A 17305-nucleotide genomic window follows, 5' to 3' on the forward strand; every position below is an offset into this window, starting at 1 on the left:
TAATATATTGTGCAAATGACCGACACAGACAGAAACGAGGTTGATTTTAAGTTTCATCTCATTAGAGCCGTATACTGCGCAATAAAGACAGCACATTTTAAATTGTAACCAGGTGTCGTGTCCAAAGTTCGGTGAGAGTTCTATTGATTATCGACTAATAAGGGCATTTGTCACAATGTTAGCAACAGCGCAAACACTGTCTTTTTTCTTGAATATTCGTTTCGTATGGGTAACAAGTATAGAGAAATGGGGTATTCATTGAAAATTGGTTCAAAAGTAATACATATAATGTACATACTTATCCAAAAGTACTTCGTGAACCATCTTGCTTCAACCAAACGTATGCAAGAAATTCTACTATTAGCCCTTTAAATGAAGATCAAAATCGGTAAAAGAAAGTGTACCCTTATCCGATTTCATTTCAGCTGTGGATAAGAACACAAAACTTTTTAAAGAAAGATGAATGCCCAGAATTTTTTGAACAAGACTACATATAAATTATCGATCATCGATAATTACTTCGAGTGTTCGCAGAAATATGTAAAAGGATTGGCGTGTGATTTCAAGCTAAGATAATCCGTTTCCAACATTTACTATTGTATAGTGTTTCTTTTATGATTTCTTTGACATAATCTACTATAGATATACCGCATTAACTTCACACCTAGTCTTTCATTCCAAGCACTGCTATCGGCTGAAGGAATTCCACTCCCTTTCGCTAAGGCTCTATCGCCTAGCAACAGCTGAACATTTATTGGTTCAACGCATGGGTGTGTAGCGAGCGTGAGCTTTAGTTCACATTTTTGTCACGGCTCAAGGCATTTTGGCAGCACTACATTTAGTACACATTGTATTTAAATACATGCATTATATCCTTCTGAAACTTTAAAAAGATAACATTATAAGTTAAATATTTTAGTTAACTTACCTCCTCGCATTCTAATAGGAGACATTGCATGAAAATATAAGTCTATTATGTAAATTATATCCACAACGAAGAACCACACATAAGTTTCAATTTCAACTGTTCTGCGGAAAGACGCATTGTAAGGATACATAATTGATACGATAACTGCTACCATCGTTATGAAGTAATTCCATGCTTCAAGGAACTTACTTCCTTCCTTCAGCATCCAAGGGAAATATTCCGTTAAACATATCACATCTGTTTTCAAGGCTATTTCCTAGAAATAATAGAAAACAAAAATCAGTTATTATTATAGAAGATAGTAAAAATTTAAATTTTACTGTGAGGAAATTCACTCATGAAATAACTGTTGTTGCAGAGTATTTAGATTGTTGCTTTGGGAGTGTTGTATATGTGTTACAATTTTATGTAATGCTATATACCTATGCCTCAAGTAATATACATGCTGACTCCTTTTTAAGTTTTGGGGTCGCGATGGCTCAGTGATAGAGCGTTCTCCTCTGGTGCATACGATCCCTGGTTCGGTCCCAGCTCGTTCAAATGAACTTTGTGGTGGACAAACACCGTGTACATGGGTTTCTTCGGGGTTCTCCCACATTCTTCATTTCACCATTTAATTTATTCCTCATCACCTTCTCCTTTACTCTAATCGGCATAACCATGGGACATAAAACTTAAAGATTGCATTTTCCTTTTTAAATTTGTATTAGAATTCAAGGAATGTATAAGTGGAACACGATATAAATGTTTGGAGAGAGTTATTTGCAGTGGTGGACAATTGTTAGACGTATAGTATAAATTTGATTGTCTACAATTGATTCTATTTTACGAACTATTTTCCAGTCCTATATTAAGGTTTTACGGGAAGCACATTTGTCCTGCATTTGTTTGCTAGTACCGACGTACTAAGGTATGTGCCGTGCAAAAGAGGATATTCTTACTCTATATTGCCTTGACTAACATTACACTCTCTCATTATTTCTTTTTCTTTTTAATGTTAATTGATTTACACCTCGAATTCCAATCGTGAACCAAATACTTCAGAAAGAGCAAAGTACCATCCTAGCACTGTTCAGCTTTTTCTACCATTTAACTTTCTAATAGAGTATGGTACAGATGTGAAGCACTTCCAAAATTGATTAACAGAAAAGTTTTAATGTGATGCAAGACATCAATCAATATCTACTTCTTAAAGGTGATTGGATTACCGAAATCTCCTTAACGTATTGATTCTGTATATGTACATCCGAGAGACAAAATCTTAAGAACTACTTGAGACATCACCATCAATTTTTGCTAGAATTTAGTGACTAATAGTTATGAATTGAGTTCATTGGTGAAGGTGATCTATCCAGTTGATTCCAAAATACGAATAACAAAAAGTCGGCTCACTATGTATTATCAAGTGAAGAATTATCGATATCACTCTTGCCTCATGAAGTATCAGCAATGCTGACAAGGGACCATTCCGATTTGATGAATTCAGTTGCCGAGAATGATTGCTAGCACTGCATTCAGCACCAAAAGAAACAGAAAAAAAGAGGGTGTTTAGTGGCAGACAATATATAGGGTGGGAGATAAATGAGGGCAAAGTGAGAAGATAGAAAGTAGATAATGTCTAGAAGTGACATTTTATTTTTGAAACGAGTAGAGGGATTGAAATCAAATGTTGGATATGAGGAATACATATAGAGCTCCACTGAATGTGAACAGTGTTTTAACTGCCAATTGTGTGTGCATCAATTTGTTATGAGAAGAGTCACCAGTATTACAACCAGCAGGTTTTGTTGAAGGGGGGTCATTTAATATATCACAACCCTGAATATGACAGTATCTGTGCAAGGTGCCACGTCAACATTCGTCCAGTGGAATTATTTATCATTCCGTTACAAGTTGCAAACATTCTTTTTGATGTTACAGATTCGATTCATCTCTTTCTACCTTTCGTCCAAAACGATCTCATGAACCTACTACTACAGGGTCTCTAGTTCCTCATTCACATCACCTTTACTAGAGCAATGATACATTGCAATAGCGGAAAAGCCTCCTTTTACAGAGGTCTGAAACTTCATTGGCCACTATTGATCTAATAGACGGTGTGCTTCATAGGTCATATGTCATATGACTCCTTTTCCATATATTCTTCTTGTGCAAGTCTAACATGGGGCCTTTTTAGGTGTCCCTCATGATTTTTATTACGCCTATTCAGTGTAGCTCTACATGTATTCCTTATATCCAACATCTTTCTAATCGTTTCAAAATTAATATGGCATTTCTAGACATTCTCTACGTTCTACCTTCTCACTTCGCCCTCATTTATCTCCTACCCTGTATACGTCCTGCCACTAAACACCCTCTTTCTCTCTGTTTCTTTTGATGCTGAATAAAGTGCTAGCAAACATTTTTAGCAACTGAATTCACCAAATCGAAATGGTCTCTTATGAGATTATCGAGTAAGAGTAACACTCAGGATATAAAATACTTATAATGTCCTTGAAATAAAAAACTAAAAGGAAGCTAAATGATTTTCTGGTCTGCAAATAACTTTTGTTGCAGGATAATTTTCTGGATGATACACGAACTCTTCACTGCGGCCAGATACAATGTCCTTCCCAATATGATTCCCATTAACGTTGGGTCTTACATAGTCTGCATCCTCAATTACATTAGCAATTTCATTTTCATTTACTTCTGATACACGAATGCTTATAATCCAGTCAATAAAAATTTTGTGTCGGGACTAATTAGTAAAAACCTGAATATTTCAAGAACGTTAGACCAAAATGCAAGGGATATTTTCTGAAAAAGTTACCACCTCTCTCCCGCTTGCTTTCCCCTCTTGGCCAATTAACCCCTTTCGACTGTTGAATTTTTTTCCCTGAAAAATGTTCCCTTCCAATTAAGTACCTACTACTTCACTATTATTTGTCCGGGTATCATGAATTATACGTCGTTCTCTTTCGAATAAAACATGCTTTAGAATGGTATCATGTGCGTGTTTTCACGATGTACGATCCCTTTCTTGAAATTTGATGCTGTAGGAAAAATCCTGGCTACAGGTACCTGAATATAATCTAGCTTGCAAAATACTATGGTATATATGTAATGTGTGTTCCAAGTTTTATTGTAACATCTAGAATAGTTACGAGGGAAACATATTGCTCAATCCCGCTTGATAATACGGAATATAATATATAATTAAGGAAAAGTGACATTTGAAATGGTACCATGAACATATGTTTATAATGTATATACATTTCCTCGTTTCATTGTACGGAGCCCATAATTTCTCAACCTTAGAGCCTCATATCTCTGTTATTTGGCAAACACTGATTGCCCACCATTGGCTTATTTTCTTTCACATTTTATTTCACCTGTTTCAATGCCATGAAATGGTACACGTTCTATTAAAAAAAAAACTATAAGTTTGTGTTGGGATGGAAACACTGCTTGTGTGACACTACTGTCGTGTTCTTGGTTATGTATATTAGGTTACCTGCATACATTTTCATTTTCTGCTTTTTCCTGGAGTTTGTGGGTACAACTCGGCATAGATTTAGCTAGTCACTGCTTGGTATATATATATTATACATAGCGGGTAAACAACACATTTCCGCACCAAATGATTATCACTATGATGATTAGAGGTCCACAATTATTCAAGGTGCCAACTTTCATAAACATCTAGCTATTACGGTTTGTGTACGTCCCTTTAAGAAAATATAGATAAAGCATCAAAATTGCGTTCCTGAACTGAGAACTGAAGCAAAATTTGGAGCTTGCCGTGCCGATCTATGAACCACTATGCTACTAGTTCCATTTGCCATAGGATAATTCAATCGTCAAGCTGTTCTGCAAGGTAGATATTGTATTGTCTAAGCACAAGAATTGTGTTACAGTTCATGTAGTATGAGAGGCTGGGAACCGAACTGAAGAGTGACACACTGTATGGCAGTTCACGGAGAACACTGTACAGTAGCACCTAAACGGAGACCCGGACTTGATTCTTATTAAAATTGTACACTCATGTCTAAAGTGATTGTCGCATATCTATACCTGTCTCCTTGTAAGAATATAAGTTGATAATGATTTTGCAGGGTACTTTTAATACTGACACTATGTGTATAATCGAGAAATGTATTTGTTTGGTAAATTTCATAAGAAAAGAACTATAAATACGAAAATTAGAATGAGTAAAACAAAATGTTGCTAAATGGACACGAAAGTTTTATTGTTCTTATTTACTGCTCTTTTGACATGAAATTTGCGACATACACTTCTTTGCCGATTATACATATACTTACATTATAAGAAATACAGGGCAAATTCGTTATCAAGTTATATTCCTACAACAACACATTTATAGACATGCGATAATAATATCGGACATGAGTGTGCATTTTGTTCCACTTTGCATCCATCTAGAAATTGATGTAAAGTAAAATCTTATATTTCTTTCAATTATAATATACATTAATAATTACTACTTTTTTTTTTACCAAATTAATATATCTAAAGAAAAACGTTACCTCTGTAAGGACGTAAAGGTCAATGTTTGAGGATGTGCAATGTAGGTACATGCCTCTGAACATAGCTTGTCCACTCTTCATAGAAGCTGCTTTCAAAGCCTTTGCCAGCTCCGGATGTTCTTTGATCATGAACATAGTTATCGATGCCTTCAACCATTTAATTGGATTCAGATAGTTACCTTTCCTCCTTTAAAGAAAAAACTCAATAGGTCATTCAACATAATATTATTAGGCAAATGTCTCTAAAACAATTTACGGGCAATAATGCATATGGAGGACCCTATGACAGTTTAAATGTTAATACTCTTTAAGGAATGTTAACTAAAATGGAAACTATACAATCTGTCACGCTAAGCCGTACTAATAAATAGTTTCACTAATATATGTCGCTATCTCTGCTGTCTACCTGTCTGATACCAAGAATTGTCGCTGGTCTGCAGGCGATTTGACGGGTTGAAAGTATTGTGACGATTTATTATTAATCAAAATACGAAAAAGCTGTTATCAGGTGTTTAACTTGAGCACTGATATGTTTGTAACTGCACGTTGGTTATTGAACAAACTCAAAGAAACTGTTAAATGTAAGTAATTTGAATTTTTAACCCCGTAACTACCACTACGTACGACTCGTACGTAGTCGAGCCTGCATTCTTCCCTACCACTACGTACAGCCCGTACATAACTGGTTGCAAAGGATGAAGAGGAAACATTCTAGCATGCTAATGACCAAGAAAACTTACGAATGATTCTGGTCAGGGAGGACCGAAGTCTACGTGTTGCTCTGACAAATTAGAGCAAGTGGCCTTTGCAAGCATGGAACAAAGGACAATCATTATGGCATCTGTTGCTGAAAGTACGAATCCCTACTATTTATGGCATGTGTTTTTGTTCTAGAATATGGAGGAAGGGAAGGGTTATGGTTCGTCGTATTATGTTTCAGTGAATCCTACGGTCTTATCATTAGTTTAAAGGAAATCCAAATATTAGTTGCAATAATTTTAAAACAATTCTAGTATTACCAACCGATGTGGTTGATGACTTGTTTACACTAGTTGTTGCCAAATGCTCTCCACTTAGCAAGGTCGTGAGGTTCTGCACTCTATCCACATTCAATGGACTAATTAAACATAATTTTAACCTATAGCGTAAAGCCCTCCGACGGTTCGTGTCCAACAACTCGTTAGTTTAATACATAAGGATGATGGCAACTACTTGTATAATAAACTCATCAAGCGGCCTTTCTTTTGCACCCACAGAGTGTACGTGGGTTTTGTTAGGGGTTTTCTGTTCCATCTCACTTTAGTCAGTCCACCATTATATTTGGTATCATCACCACTAACTCTCTTAACCTTGGCGCATAGTTGTGGAACGTTAAGCACCGAAAAACCTGATATGCTTGAGAGTAAATCTCATGCATAGTTTTCGACAAAATCCTGCAAAATGAACATTTATGTCGTTGAAAACTATGACGTTCTTTAAAATATCTGGGTCAGTTGACAGTTTTAATTGTGTTGGAACACACTATTTATTTATTTATTTATTTGTGAAAATATATAAATTCCACACATATTTATACTGATTTGCATAAAGATGAAGTACTAAAACATCGACGAAGCAAACTAAGTAGGTACAATATGACTCAGGAGTGTTGCGTAAAGGGGTGATCCTTGTTCAAAAATCCTAAGTCTGTAGTGCTTAAGGATTAATTACACTTCCAAGGAACGCTCTCCTAACCGTATTACGTATTTCAATCGAACATGTGTCATAATAAAGAAGTTAATGCGGGCATATATCAATATCAATTTCATCTCAGCAAGTGGCGTGATTGTACAGCATTCATTTTAGGGTTTACAAGAAAATTCATTTTACGAAAGTTTCTCAAAAATTATGCATAAGATTTTACGCTCATGCGTATTATTTTGTACAGCTTAATAAGATGTAACGATTGATATCTCTCAACTTTGTGTTTAATTCTCGTTAAAGATTTATGAAATTGCTTTAGAATTTGAATCAGAGTCAATGAGGTAGAATGTTTCGGAAGTTCCTAATTCCTTGCAGATAACTGTCACAAAAAAATATAACTTCTTTATAAAACTGGGTTACTTACATTCCCCTAGTTGTTTGCACAATATCTAGTAGTCTCACCAACTGTCCTTGTAAATCTCTGGCTTTAAAATACTTGTCCTGAAATGAAAAGTTATAACAATGTTGTTAGATTTTTGCATAGCTTCAAGAGTTCAGAGACATTAAAGAATAAAGTCCATCGAAGCAGGAATCATTACTTAGGTAGGCTAGTGAGCTGCATGGCTAGGAATTAGAAATTCCAAAAGTAATCCTTAAGTACTCTGGTAGAGTCTCATTGACACCAATTGTTTTACGTTACCATCTAATTTAAAGCTACTCAATAGATGACGCAGGTTCTTGCCTTCATTCACAGTTTGGAGTAAGCAAAAACAAGTGATGTGACTTCTTATAATGTAAGTTAACTAGCCTTAGAGATATCTGACCAGAGTATAATAGTTTGTATTCTTATTTAACGTCGTGGATTTTACACTATATACACTGGATATATATATATATATATATATATATATATATATATATATATATATATATATATATATAGAGAGAGAGAGAGAGAGAGAGAGAGAGAGAGAGAGAGAACACCCAAAATGGGATGAACAAATGGCTCTTGTCGTAAAGAAGGCATTTTTTGTTATCTTCCGAAGCTAGCCTATTTTCAAATGACAATGACACTTCATGACACAGTATAAATACTTGTTGGAGTATGGAATATTACCATTTACTTGAGAAAACCAAGACAAGAACTAAATATTAAGGTGATTGCTGAGGGTCTAGAAGACATTTCGTAGAGGATAAGGATGAAGGCATTGGAATCGTAAATGAAGATCAATTGGAGGAAAGTGGATACTCACTCACTAGTGACTACTCTTGGCATAAGGAAACACGTGACCATGAATACTGAACACGGAAGTGACAGTTTGTTTTTTTCGCGCAGTTTTACGTTGCATATTTAGAGAGAAAAATAGCAAATAAATACCAGAAGAAAATACATTCATTGTCTTCGTGAAAAAGAATCCACCCCCTTTTTTGTCAACAAGACACTAGTAAATTCTCAGCGATTTGGAATGATTGAGTTTACATACCAGGTGTGTTAGTTGAAATTTGCCGGTTTTACCGTTAGATGTCTCTAGCAATATATATACATTTCTATGATGCGGCATGTACGTCATTTGTTTCTGTAAACATTAACCTTCAAAAATACACAAGTCACATTCGGCCAACAGAATAGCATCAGAGTAGTTTACCTCAGTAAATATGGCGAGTTTCGTTCCAAGTAAATCGCATTTGCGGCATGCATTGCTGTTCTTATTTCATCAAAAGAAAAAAAGCAGCTGAAGCTCATTGGTTGCTGGTAGAAACCTACGGTGAACATGCTCCAGTGATTAGAACATGTGAGACATGGTTTCGTCAATTTAAAAGTGGAGATTTCGATTTGACAGACAAGGAACATCCCGGTGCAGCGAAAAAGTTCAAAGACGAGGAATTGCAGGCGTTATTAGATGAAGACCCAACGCAATCGCAAGCAGCATTAGCACAAACACTAAATGTGACTTGAGGAGCAATTTCCCAACGTTTAAAAGCCATGGGAAAGATCCAGAAGTATGGAAAATGGGTGCCACACCGACTGACGGATAGACAAATGGAAAAGCGAAAAACCGTGTGTGAAATCCTGCTTCAACGGTTCGAAAGGAAATCATTTTTGCATCGAATTGTCACGGGGGACGAAAAATGGATTTATTTTGAGAACCCGAAGCGAAAAAAATCATGGCTTGCACCTGGTGAAGCCGGCCCATCGACGGCAAGGCCAAATCGCTTTGGCCGTAAGACAATGCTCTGTGTTTGGTGGGACCAGTGTGGTGTGGTGTACTACGAGTTATTAAGACCTGGTGGAACAGTGAATACGGATCGCTACAGACAACAAATTTTAATTTGAATCATGTGTTGATCGAGAAACGGCCGGAATGGGCCCGAAGACATGGCAAGGTTATCATGCAACATGACAACGCGCCGTCTCATACCGCTAAACTGGTGCAGGACACATTAAAAACACTTAATTGAGAAGTATTACCGCACCCGCCGTACTCTCCAGACCTCGCCCCGTCGGACTATCACCTTTTCGCCTCGATGGGACACTCACTTGCAGAGCAGGGCATCGCTAATTTTGAAGATATCGAAAAATGGCTCATCAAATGGTTTGGCTCGAAAGAGAAAAAGTTTTTTGGGGATGGTATCCATGATTTGCCTAAAAGATGGGCAAAGTGTGTAGAATCCAATGGTCATTATTTTGAGTAAAGAAATTGTGAGATTCCCTGAATATTAAGTGTTTTCTTTCTCGAAAAAACCGGCAAATTTCAACTAACACACCTGGTATATTGTCAAGTTTGTAATACGAGAAAAAACAGAACACTGACGTAGTTGTGCAGTTAGAAAAAACACACTACAATATTCGCGAGAGACACAATTGGGGTGTTTCAGACTCCACAGAAATGTAAGTGTAACTTACTTTTACCATAGTAGTTAAGGGCTAAAGTTAGTGGATACGTTGGCGTAAAGTAGTTCGACCTCATACTCCCAATCGCAATTTTGCTTCTTAAGTAGGAATTACATTGCTAATTGAGTTGGTTGGCATATGCCTGGCAATACAACCAGTTACAACATTAGACCGATGTTAGAAGCTGGCTAGTCGATCGTTTCTCACTGCTGACCATGCTGTTTATCTTGACAGAGATTCTCTCTTGTACACTTTTTCTTTATGAAAGTAAACTTTCAGTTTTATGTCACATTGTGATGTATTGTAGGCTAAAAGAGACGATGATGATGAGAAATTAATGAAATGATACAATGAAAAAAGTGACAGGAAACGGGAGAATTTCAATAAACCCCACGCACAACCACTGCTTGTCCACCACAGAGCCCATTTGGCGTGAAGTCGGATCGAACCAGTGACCCCATGCAAGCACAGATGGACACTGAGCTAAGGCTGCCCTCATTTTTATGAAACCGAAAGAATAATATCTAACATATCTAGAAGAAGAAGTCAATGTACTGCGTATATTCCAAAATCAGAACAGATACAAGAAAGGTATGAGTACATCTTTGTCTTTCTTCTTTGTGCATAGTCTATTTATCGATATATAAAGATGGTTTTCCCAGTGATGTCATTCAGCCTATTGGTTTCAACCGGTTGTTAAAATTATATCCGTATGTGTTGAAGAAATATTTTGAGAAACTAGTAGGGGTGTTCGATAAGGCTGAGGACCTACCGAACTTCGGGAGTGAAAATTTATCGAGTTGTCATCAGTTAGTCGAAACCGTTCGAGTATTTGAAATTATCGAAGTTTCGGCTATTATCGAAATTTCGAGTATTATCGAAGTATCGGCTATTATCGACATTTCGAGTATTATCGAAGTTTCGGGTATTATCGACATTTCGAGTATTATCGAAGTCTCGGTTACTATCAAAAAAAGTGATGGACAGTTCGGTTCCTTCACCTCTCCAATGATTCCTTCTTGCAGCCAAACTAGTCAAACAGCTTTTATCATCTGATAAGTTGTATTTGTGAGGGGAAAGGAAATCGTACAGAAAGGGATTGCTTTTTCGACCCCCCCCCACACACACACCACACACACACACACACACGCGCACAGGAAATTCAATTTCTTCCTGAATTTTATCTCTTGTTTGTTATTTGCTGACAGCTATTGTATCAGTGTTGCCAGGCATTTGGTCTTAAACGTACAAATAGGGTAATTTGTTCTTCATACGATATAGTATACGCCCAACACCTCAACCATATTAATCACATACGGTGTTGCTAAAGTGTTGTAGCAAAATTTTATTTCTAAGCCAAATGTATTATCTTTTGTCGTGTTTGCTTTCTCTTAATGGTCACTAGTTCACACAATGCTGCAATCAGATATGATGATGCTTTGGGCACAAACGTTCACTTTAGTCTTTCAGTAATATAAATTTTAGTCAAATAAAAGAGGGGGTTGCTCATGAGGAATATTCCCCCCACAAACATATCTCTGATCATGTTCACCGTGGCTTACCATTGCTACTTTCACCTTCCGTGTATTCAAAATCCCCCGGGGTAGGATTACCATAATTTCTGGATATTTTTAAGAATGATGTGTGTTTATTGAGAAGTTAAAAAGGTCTAATCTTAAGTTCCAAAAATGCTTATGCTCATTTTCTATACTTAAAATATATTTTTATATTATTGTCTTAATTATTTTCTTGAGTAAAGTATTCTTGCGAAGAACACTTTATCGTAATTGATATTTTTTTCATAAATATAAGCAGAAGACAGAATTGCAAGCCAAGCACTTGACCAAATACAGCGAAGTTTCCCGGTCTTCCGTTTTCCCTAAACTTTTGAGCATTACTTAATCCCAGACAATTTTCCGGGCACAGGCTTGAATCTAGGACGTATGGTAAGCCTACCAGGGGAAAACCTTGAAATCATCACTAAGTTTACTGAGGATGAAAAACGGAAATAAATCTATCTCCTCGAGAGTGAGTATACAGTGTAGCGTATGTTCTATACAGTCGGTTTGTATATTATGATAAATCCACACACTATCGGATCCAGAGGCGCCGTTTGGTGGAAGCAGATTACATCCTAGACGAATAATGTATTCTTTAAATACGTAAGAGTTTTGCATTAATTCAGAATAACGTGCTGCTGCATTATTTTATACAGAGTGTTTCAAAACAACACCGCCAACGTTCGGGAAGGAATTCCTGACATAGGGTTGCCATATTACCTGATTTTGGTCATACCACCAGATTTTCAGGTCTTATATTTGTCCCCTGCTTAATCATCCCTTAGTCACGAAAAATCACCCGCTTTTTTGGATTGGAGAAAAATTTAAGACAACTTTGTTGATAAAGTGTTATATTCAACATAAACCGATCTCTGTGTCAATCTCAATCGCGAGTGGACAAATGACATAAACAAGATGAACGTAGAAACTGTCAAATTATTACCACTGGTTTTGTACAATATAAAAGACTATGATGCGTAGAATTTTATGATAAGATTTTATGCAACCGAGATTTTTTAAAGAAAGTTAAAGGGAATGAAAAATGTTTTTTTTTTTTTTTTAATTGGCATAATCATACACATTTTGGTTCAACCCATTAATACTAATGTCTGAACTCATGGGTGCATATTTCTTTGATAATATTCTATCCAGTTCAACTAAACAAGTCTATGTTATTACGTAATCTATATGTTCAATTAGTCTTTATATATTCAGAAGTGATTGCAAATTGAACTACGGTATCCTTAGAATTTTGTTTAGATTAGATTCATTATTAGTAGTTTTTCTTTTAAAATGTTTATACTGTATTTCATATATTGTGAAACTGTGGTAATTTCGTATGTTAGTATGATTTCAAGTAGCAATCTTTGAAAATGATTAGAAATATTATAAGAGATGGACCAAGACTTCTAAATATGTTTTAACTTTCTTACGATAAAAGTTCAGAAATTATTTTGTATTTCTTAGAGAGAAAACCGTATGAACAACATCTGGCACATATCGCTTGCTTTAAAAACAACAACAACAACAACAACAAAAAAACTTGTCTTACAGATATCTTACTGTAATACTTACTTAATACTTACTTTACAATTCGAAACTCACATTTCTTGAACTTAATAGAACATTAAAGGCAAAAACTAAATTTGCTTTACTTTGGTTTTGTTGGAAAAGTAGATGGGAAGTGTCACTTAACAAAAGAATCATTGAAAAATGGTCAGAAGGAATCAGTATTTGTAATACGCAAGTTCACATCAGTACTTACGGTTTAGAATCCTCCGCTTTTCGAATTTCAAAATATGGCAAACCCTATCCTGAGTTCAAGATAAAACAAAACGTATAGACCAACCTGGGTGCACAAATGCTTCCTTTTGGAGTTATAGGCTGCCGAAAACATGAATAAACGAACTTTAAAGGTTCATAGATCCAATACTATAGGATCTACCGTAGTCGGGTCAAGATTTTATTTAGGAACAAGTGTGTACCCTATCCAAATATCCAAGTTTCAGAATGATCCAAATATCGCATATGATCTTTTCACTGACATTTTCACTGCAGTAACTTAAACACACTTTCCAGCACCATTTCAGCTTGAATTAGCAGTATAATCTTGTTTCCCATAGAAAAATCGGATTACAACCGAAGTCCAATGTAATCGTAATCAGTTTCAAAGACATTGGCTTCTTGTTTCAGAAAAGAAAGAAACAGTGATAAGTAGTCTATTCTATGCAGGGCATGACAGGATAGATAATATTTCTTTCAACAACTGCAATCCAAGTAGCTGCACGACCATCTTTCTTTGAAAGTCTGTTTTCAACAATATACGAAGCAGCTTAGAGAACTCTTAAGGAATAATGTTTTTCTTTTTTTTTTCTTAAGAAGTAATCGGAAGTTATTTTGATATGGAAATTGAATGAGAGCCATTGAAATGTAAGTCAGAGCGTGTATGTTTTTCTTCCTTTTCCCCATCATCCCTTTTGTCTCTCCCGGGTTTGATCCCCGACCAAGTAAGTTTGTGGTGGATAACATCGTGTCCGTGGGTTTTCTCGGTGTACTTATATTTACTCCCACATTCTTATTCCACCAATTATTCCATCGTCATTCACTTGTCTTAATCATCCTTCTCCGTTACCCTACAGGGAATATACGTGAGACGTTAAACTGGAAGATTTCATTTCATTTCATTTTCCTTTAGCCGCGTTCTGTCATATATAAAATTCTCTCTTGTGCATACCACCATGCCTTGAGGGCATATAGGGAGTGGAGTTAATTATCCACTTTCTTGATATTAGTCGTAGATGAATGTGGTGTTATCGGTACCACGCTTCGGCCACATTCCCCCTCCCAGGTACCCATTGAATCTGAGGTTGGTAATGCCCTGGAACCGAACGGCATCTTATGTACAAAATCAAATGTTGTAAAGTAACCAAGAGCATCAGATACCTGACATATCCATTCAGACCAACCCCCTTGAAAATTAGACAATTCATTCGAAAGTTATCGTAGCTTTCACACGCCTACGCTCAAAGTAAGAACAAATACTTGAATTCGGGAAAAAAAATCCCTTTGTCGTATGACAACCAAAACAATATGTGTCTGGTGAAAGCAAATGAGAACATTTTAAAATGAGTTCCATCAAAATCGGACAATCCGCTCGAAAGTTATCATCGAATGCCTAGTACTCTCAACGGGTCGGGTCGGGTCGGGTTGAAGACCAACCCGACCCGACCCGTGACCCGAATTGACTGACCCGACCCGATGACCCGACCCGACCCGACTGACCCGGTTAACCCGAGCCGAGCTGACCCGATTGACCCGACCCGACAACCCGACCCGAATAACCCGACCCGACAACCCGACCCGAGCTGACCCGACTGACCCGACCCGACAACCCGACCCGAGTAGCCTGACCCGACAACCTGACCCGAACTGACTCGACTGACCCGTTTGAGAGCACTATTGTCACGACACTGGGTGAACGCCAAAATGCACGCACATTGGGAAACTAGTTTTAAAAGCATAATTTTAGAAAATAAAGCATAATTTAAAATATATAACACAATTCTTGGTAAATTCTCTTTAACTGAAAGTTTAACATACTGTGTTAATATTTTTAAAGCCAATATTTACAATGCAAAATCATTGAGAACATAACAATGCAACAATGAAAAGCTTATTTTCATTTCTGTAAACTTTTCGGTGTAATCCTTTGATGTGGAGAAAAGAAAGTAAAAGAAGAAATTTTTCCGCCAACAATGAATAGTATGCAAGAACTCCATACTATATTGTTACAGTGACGACGCCAGCTTTAAGTTCTTAGGGGGGCAAAGGAGGGCAGATACATTTTCGGGGGGCGGCTATTTGCCATACCAAAAATGACATATTTATTACGTTTGACTTTTTTACATTACATTGTGTATTTCGTTGCTGTTTTTATGTTAGATCTATATGATTATAAATTAAACTTATTTCAAATAAAATTTGTAACTAACAAATAAGTAACGTCTGCACATGAAATATTTTTCAATGAAACTTTTGAAGCCTAAACATAAATTGAATTACTTTCGCGTATGCTACAAGTAACACATCCGTCTATATGCTACGTATCTCTCGCTAACTCCCCCCTCTCTCTCTTTCTCTCTCTCTCTCTCTCTCTCTCTCTCTCTCTCTCTCTCTATATATATATATATATATATATGTAGAGACAGAGAGAGAGAGAGAGAGAGAGGGAGCCAGAGAGAGAGAGTTTACGAGGAGCTGCTAAAAATGTCGTAGTCCAATGCAGAAGGCGTGTAGGTACTAGGTACAAAAATGAAACAGTAGTTTAGAAAAACATATCTCTGTATGTACAAATATAAATTTTCATATTAATAATGAAATTCTTATTGTTTCTCAGGCCTCTGAAGTGATTATGTGTGCCCAAACAGATAATTTCACGAAAATTCAGATCCTTACTGTTATAACATTTTTGTTCCACCAAGGAAAGTCACCGAAGTAAATTAATTAGGAAATCAGTGAAACACCACGGGACTCTCCTCCGTTATATATAGTGGTGAAGAAATAAGTGGCTTAGTATAAACGTAGCAATTTCTCAACAAATTATGCTTTACATCCAGGATGATTAAAAGCAATGACTCTTCCTGGAATCATGGATGCAATTTGTGACATTATTCTTAAAAATTGCAGCATTTCAGCCAGTGGTGGATATAGCCCGGGGCCGGAGGGCCTAGGCCACCCCAGTTTTTGTGTGACAAAAATAATTCAAGCTATTTATAGTTATTATAGTCTGAGGTCTGCACCCCGCTTTCTCAGTTTTTACCTTCTCAGCAAAACTTGTGTCAGGGATTCTGGGCATTTCTTTGGAACTCGTCGGTAGCATAATTCAGAATGGCTTGGGTATGCGCAAGTTCTCGGCATAATGGGTTCCCAAAATATATGTCAGGAGAATAAAAGGGTAACGGCATTAAGAGAAGTATTCTTCCAATTTGACCGTAATGCTGATCAATTTCGCTGACGAATAGTAACCATAGATGAAATATGGTTGTACCACTATGATCCTGAATCGGGACAACAGTCAATGGAGTAGTAGCACTCATTTCTCCATCGCCCCAAGAAGTTCAAGACACAGAAGTAGGTTGAGAAACTGTTTGGAACATTCTTCTGGTATAAGTATGAACTGGTAGACTACCTCCTCAATGGTCAGATATTTAATGCAGAATCTCTACATTACTTACAAAACTGAAAGAAAAATTCAAAGTTCAACGCTGCGGAAAATGAAAAGAAAGGCATTCTGTTCCTTCAGGAGAATACATCTGTCCATCAAGCCCATGCGAACATAACTGACATTGCATAATCTAGAATTTCAATGTCTAGATCAGCGTTTCCCAACCGGTGTGCCGCGAATGGACCGCTGGTGTGCCCTGAGGAAATCGAATTAAAATTATTAAATTTTATAGCAACCAAATTGTAAGACATAGGGAAAAATTTATATTTTTTCTATTTCACATTACTATGAATTTCTACCATGGAAAAAAATACTGTAATTGTAATATATTATTCTACATCTATTACTGTGTAGCAGACAGTATTTCGGCTCGTAAACATTTCCACGGTTAGCTGCTATGTTACGCTTCAATTGAGAGTCATACTAACACCGAAAAATGGAAGCACTTGTACGGTACGCGTCAAGTGAACGTTCATAGAACACTCATTC

The 17305-nt window shown here is 36.7% G+C and overlaps 1 protein-coding gene across 3 annotated transcripts in view; it reads right to left on the minus strand.

Annotated features, from left to right (window-relative positions):
• The window catches only part of LOC145673400 (uncharacterized), a 537699-nt gene that overhangs the window by 336764 nt on the left and 183630 nt on the right, over nt 1-17305 (minus strand). For all 3 annotated transcript variants that reach the window (XM_081743063.1, XM_081743061.1, XM_081743062.1), the window contains 3 exons: nt 7565-7641; nt 5458-5644; nt 929-1184 (listed from right to left, as the gene is read on the minus strand). In XM_081743063.1, the coding sequence (XP_081599189.1) occupies nt 929-1184; nt 5458-5644; nt 7565-7641 (520 nt within the window). The remainder of the gene's footprint in view (nt 1-928; nt 1185-5457; nt 5645-7564; nt 7642-17305) is intronic.

The sequence above is a fragment of the Thermobia domestica genome, chromosome 16 (assembly GCF_964235325.1).
Source record: "Thermobia domestica chromosome 16, izTheDome1.hap1.1, whole genome shotgun sequence".
NCBI lineage: Eukaryota > Metazoa > Arthropoda > Insecta > Zygentoma > Lepismatidae > Thermobia > Thermobia domestica.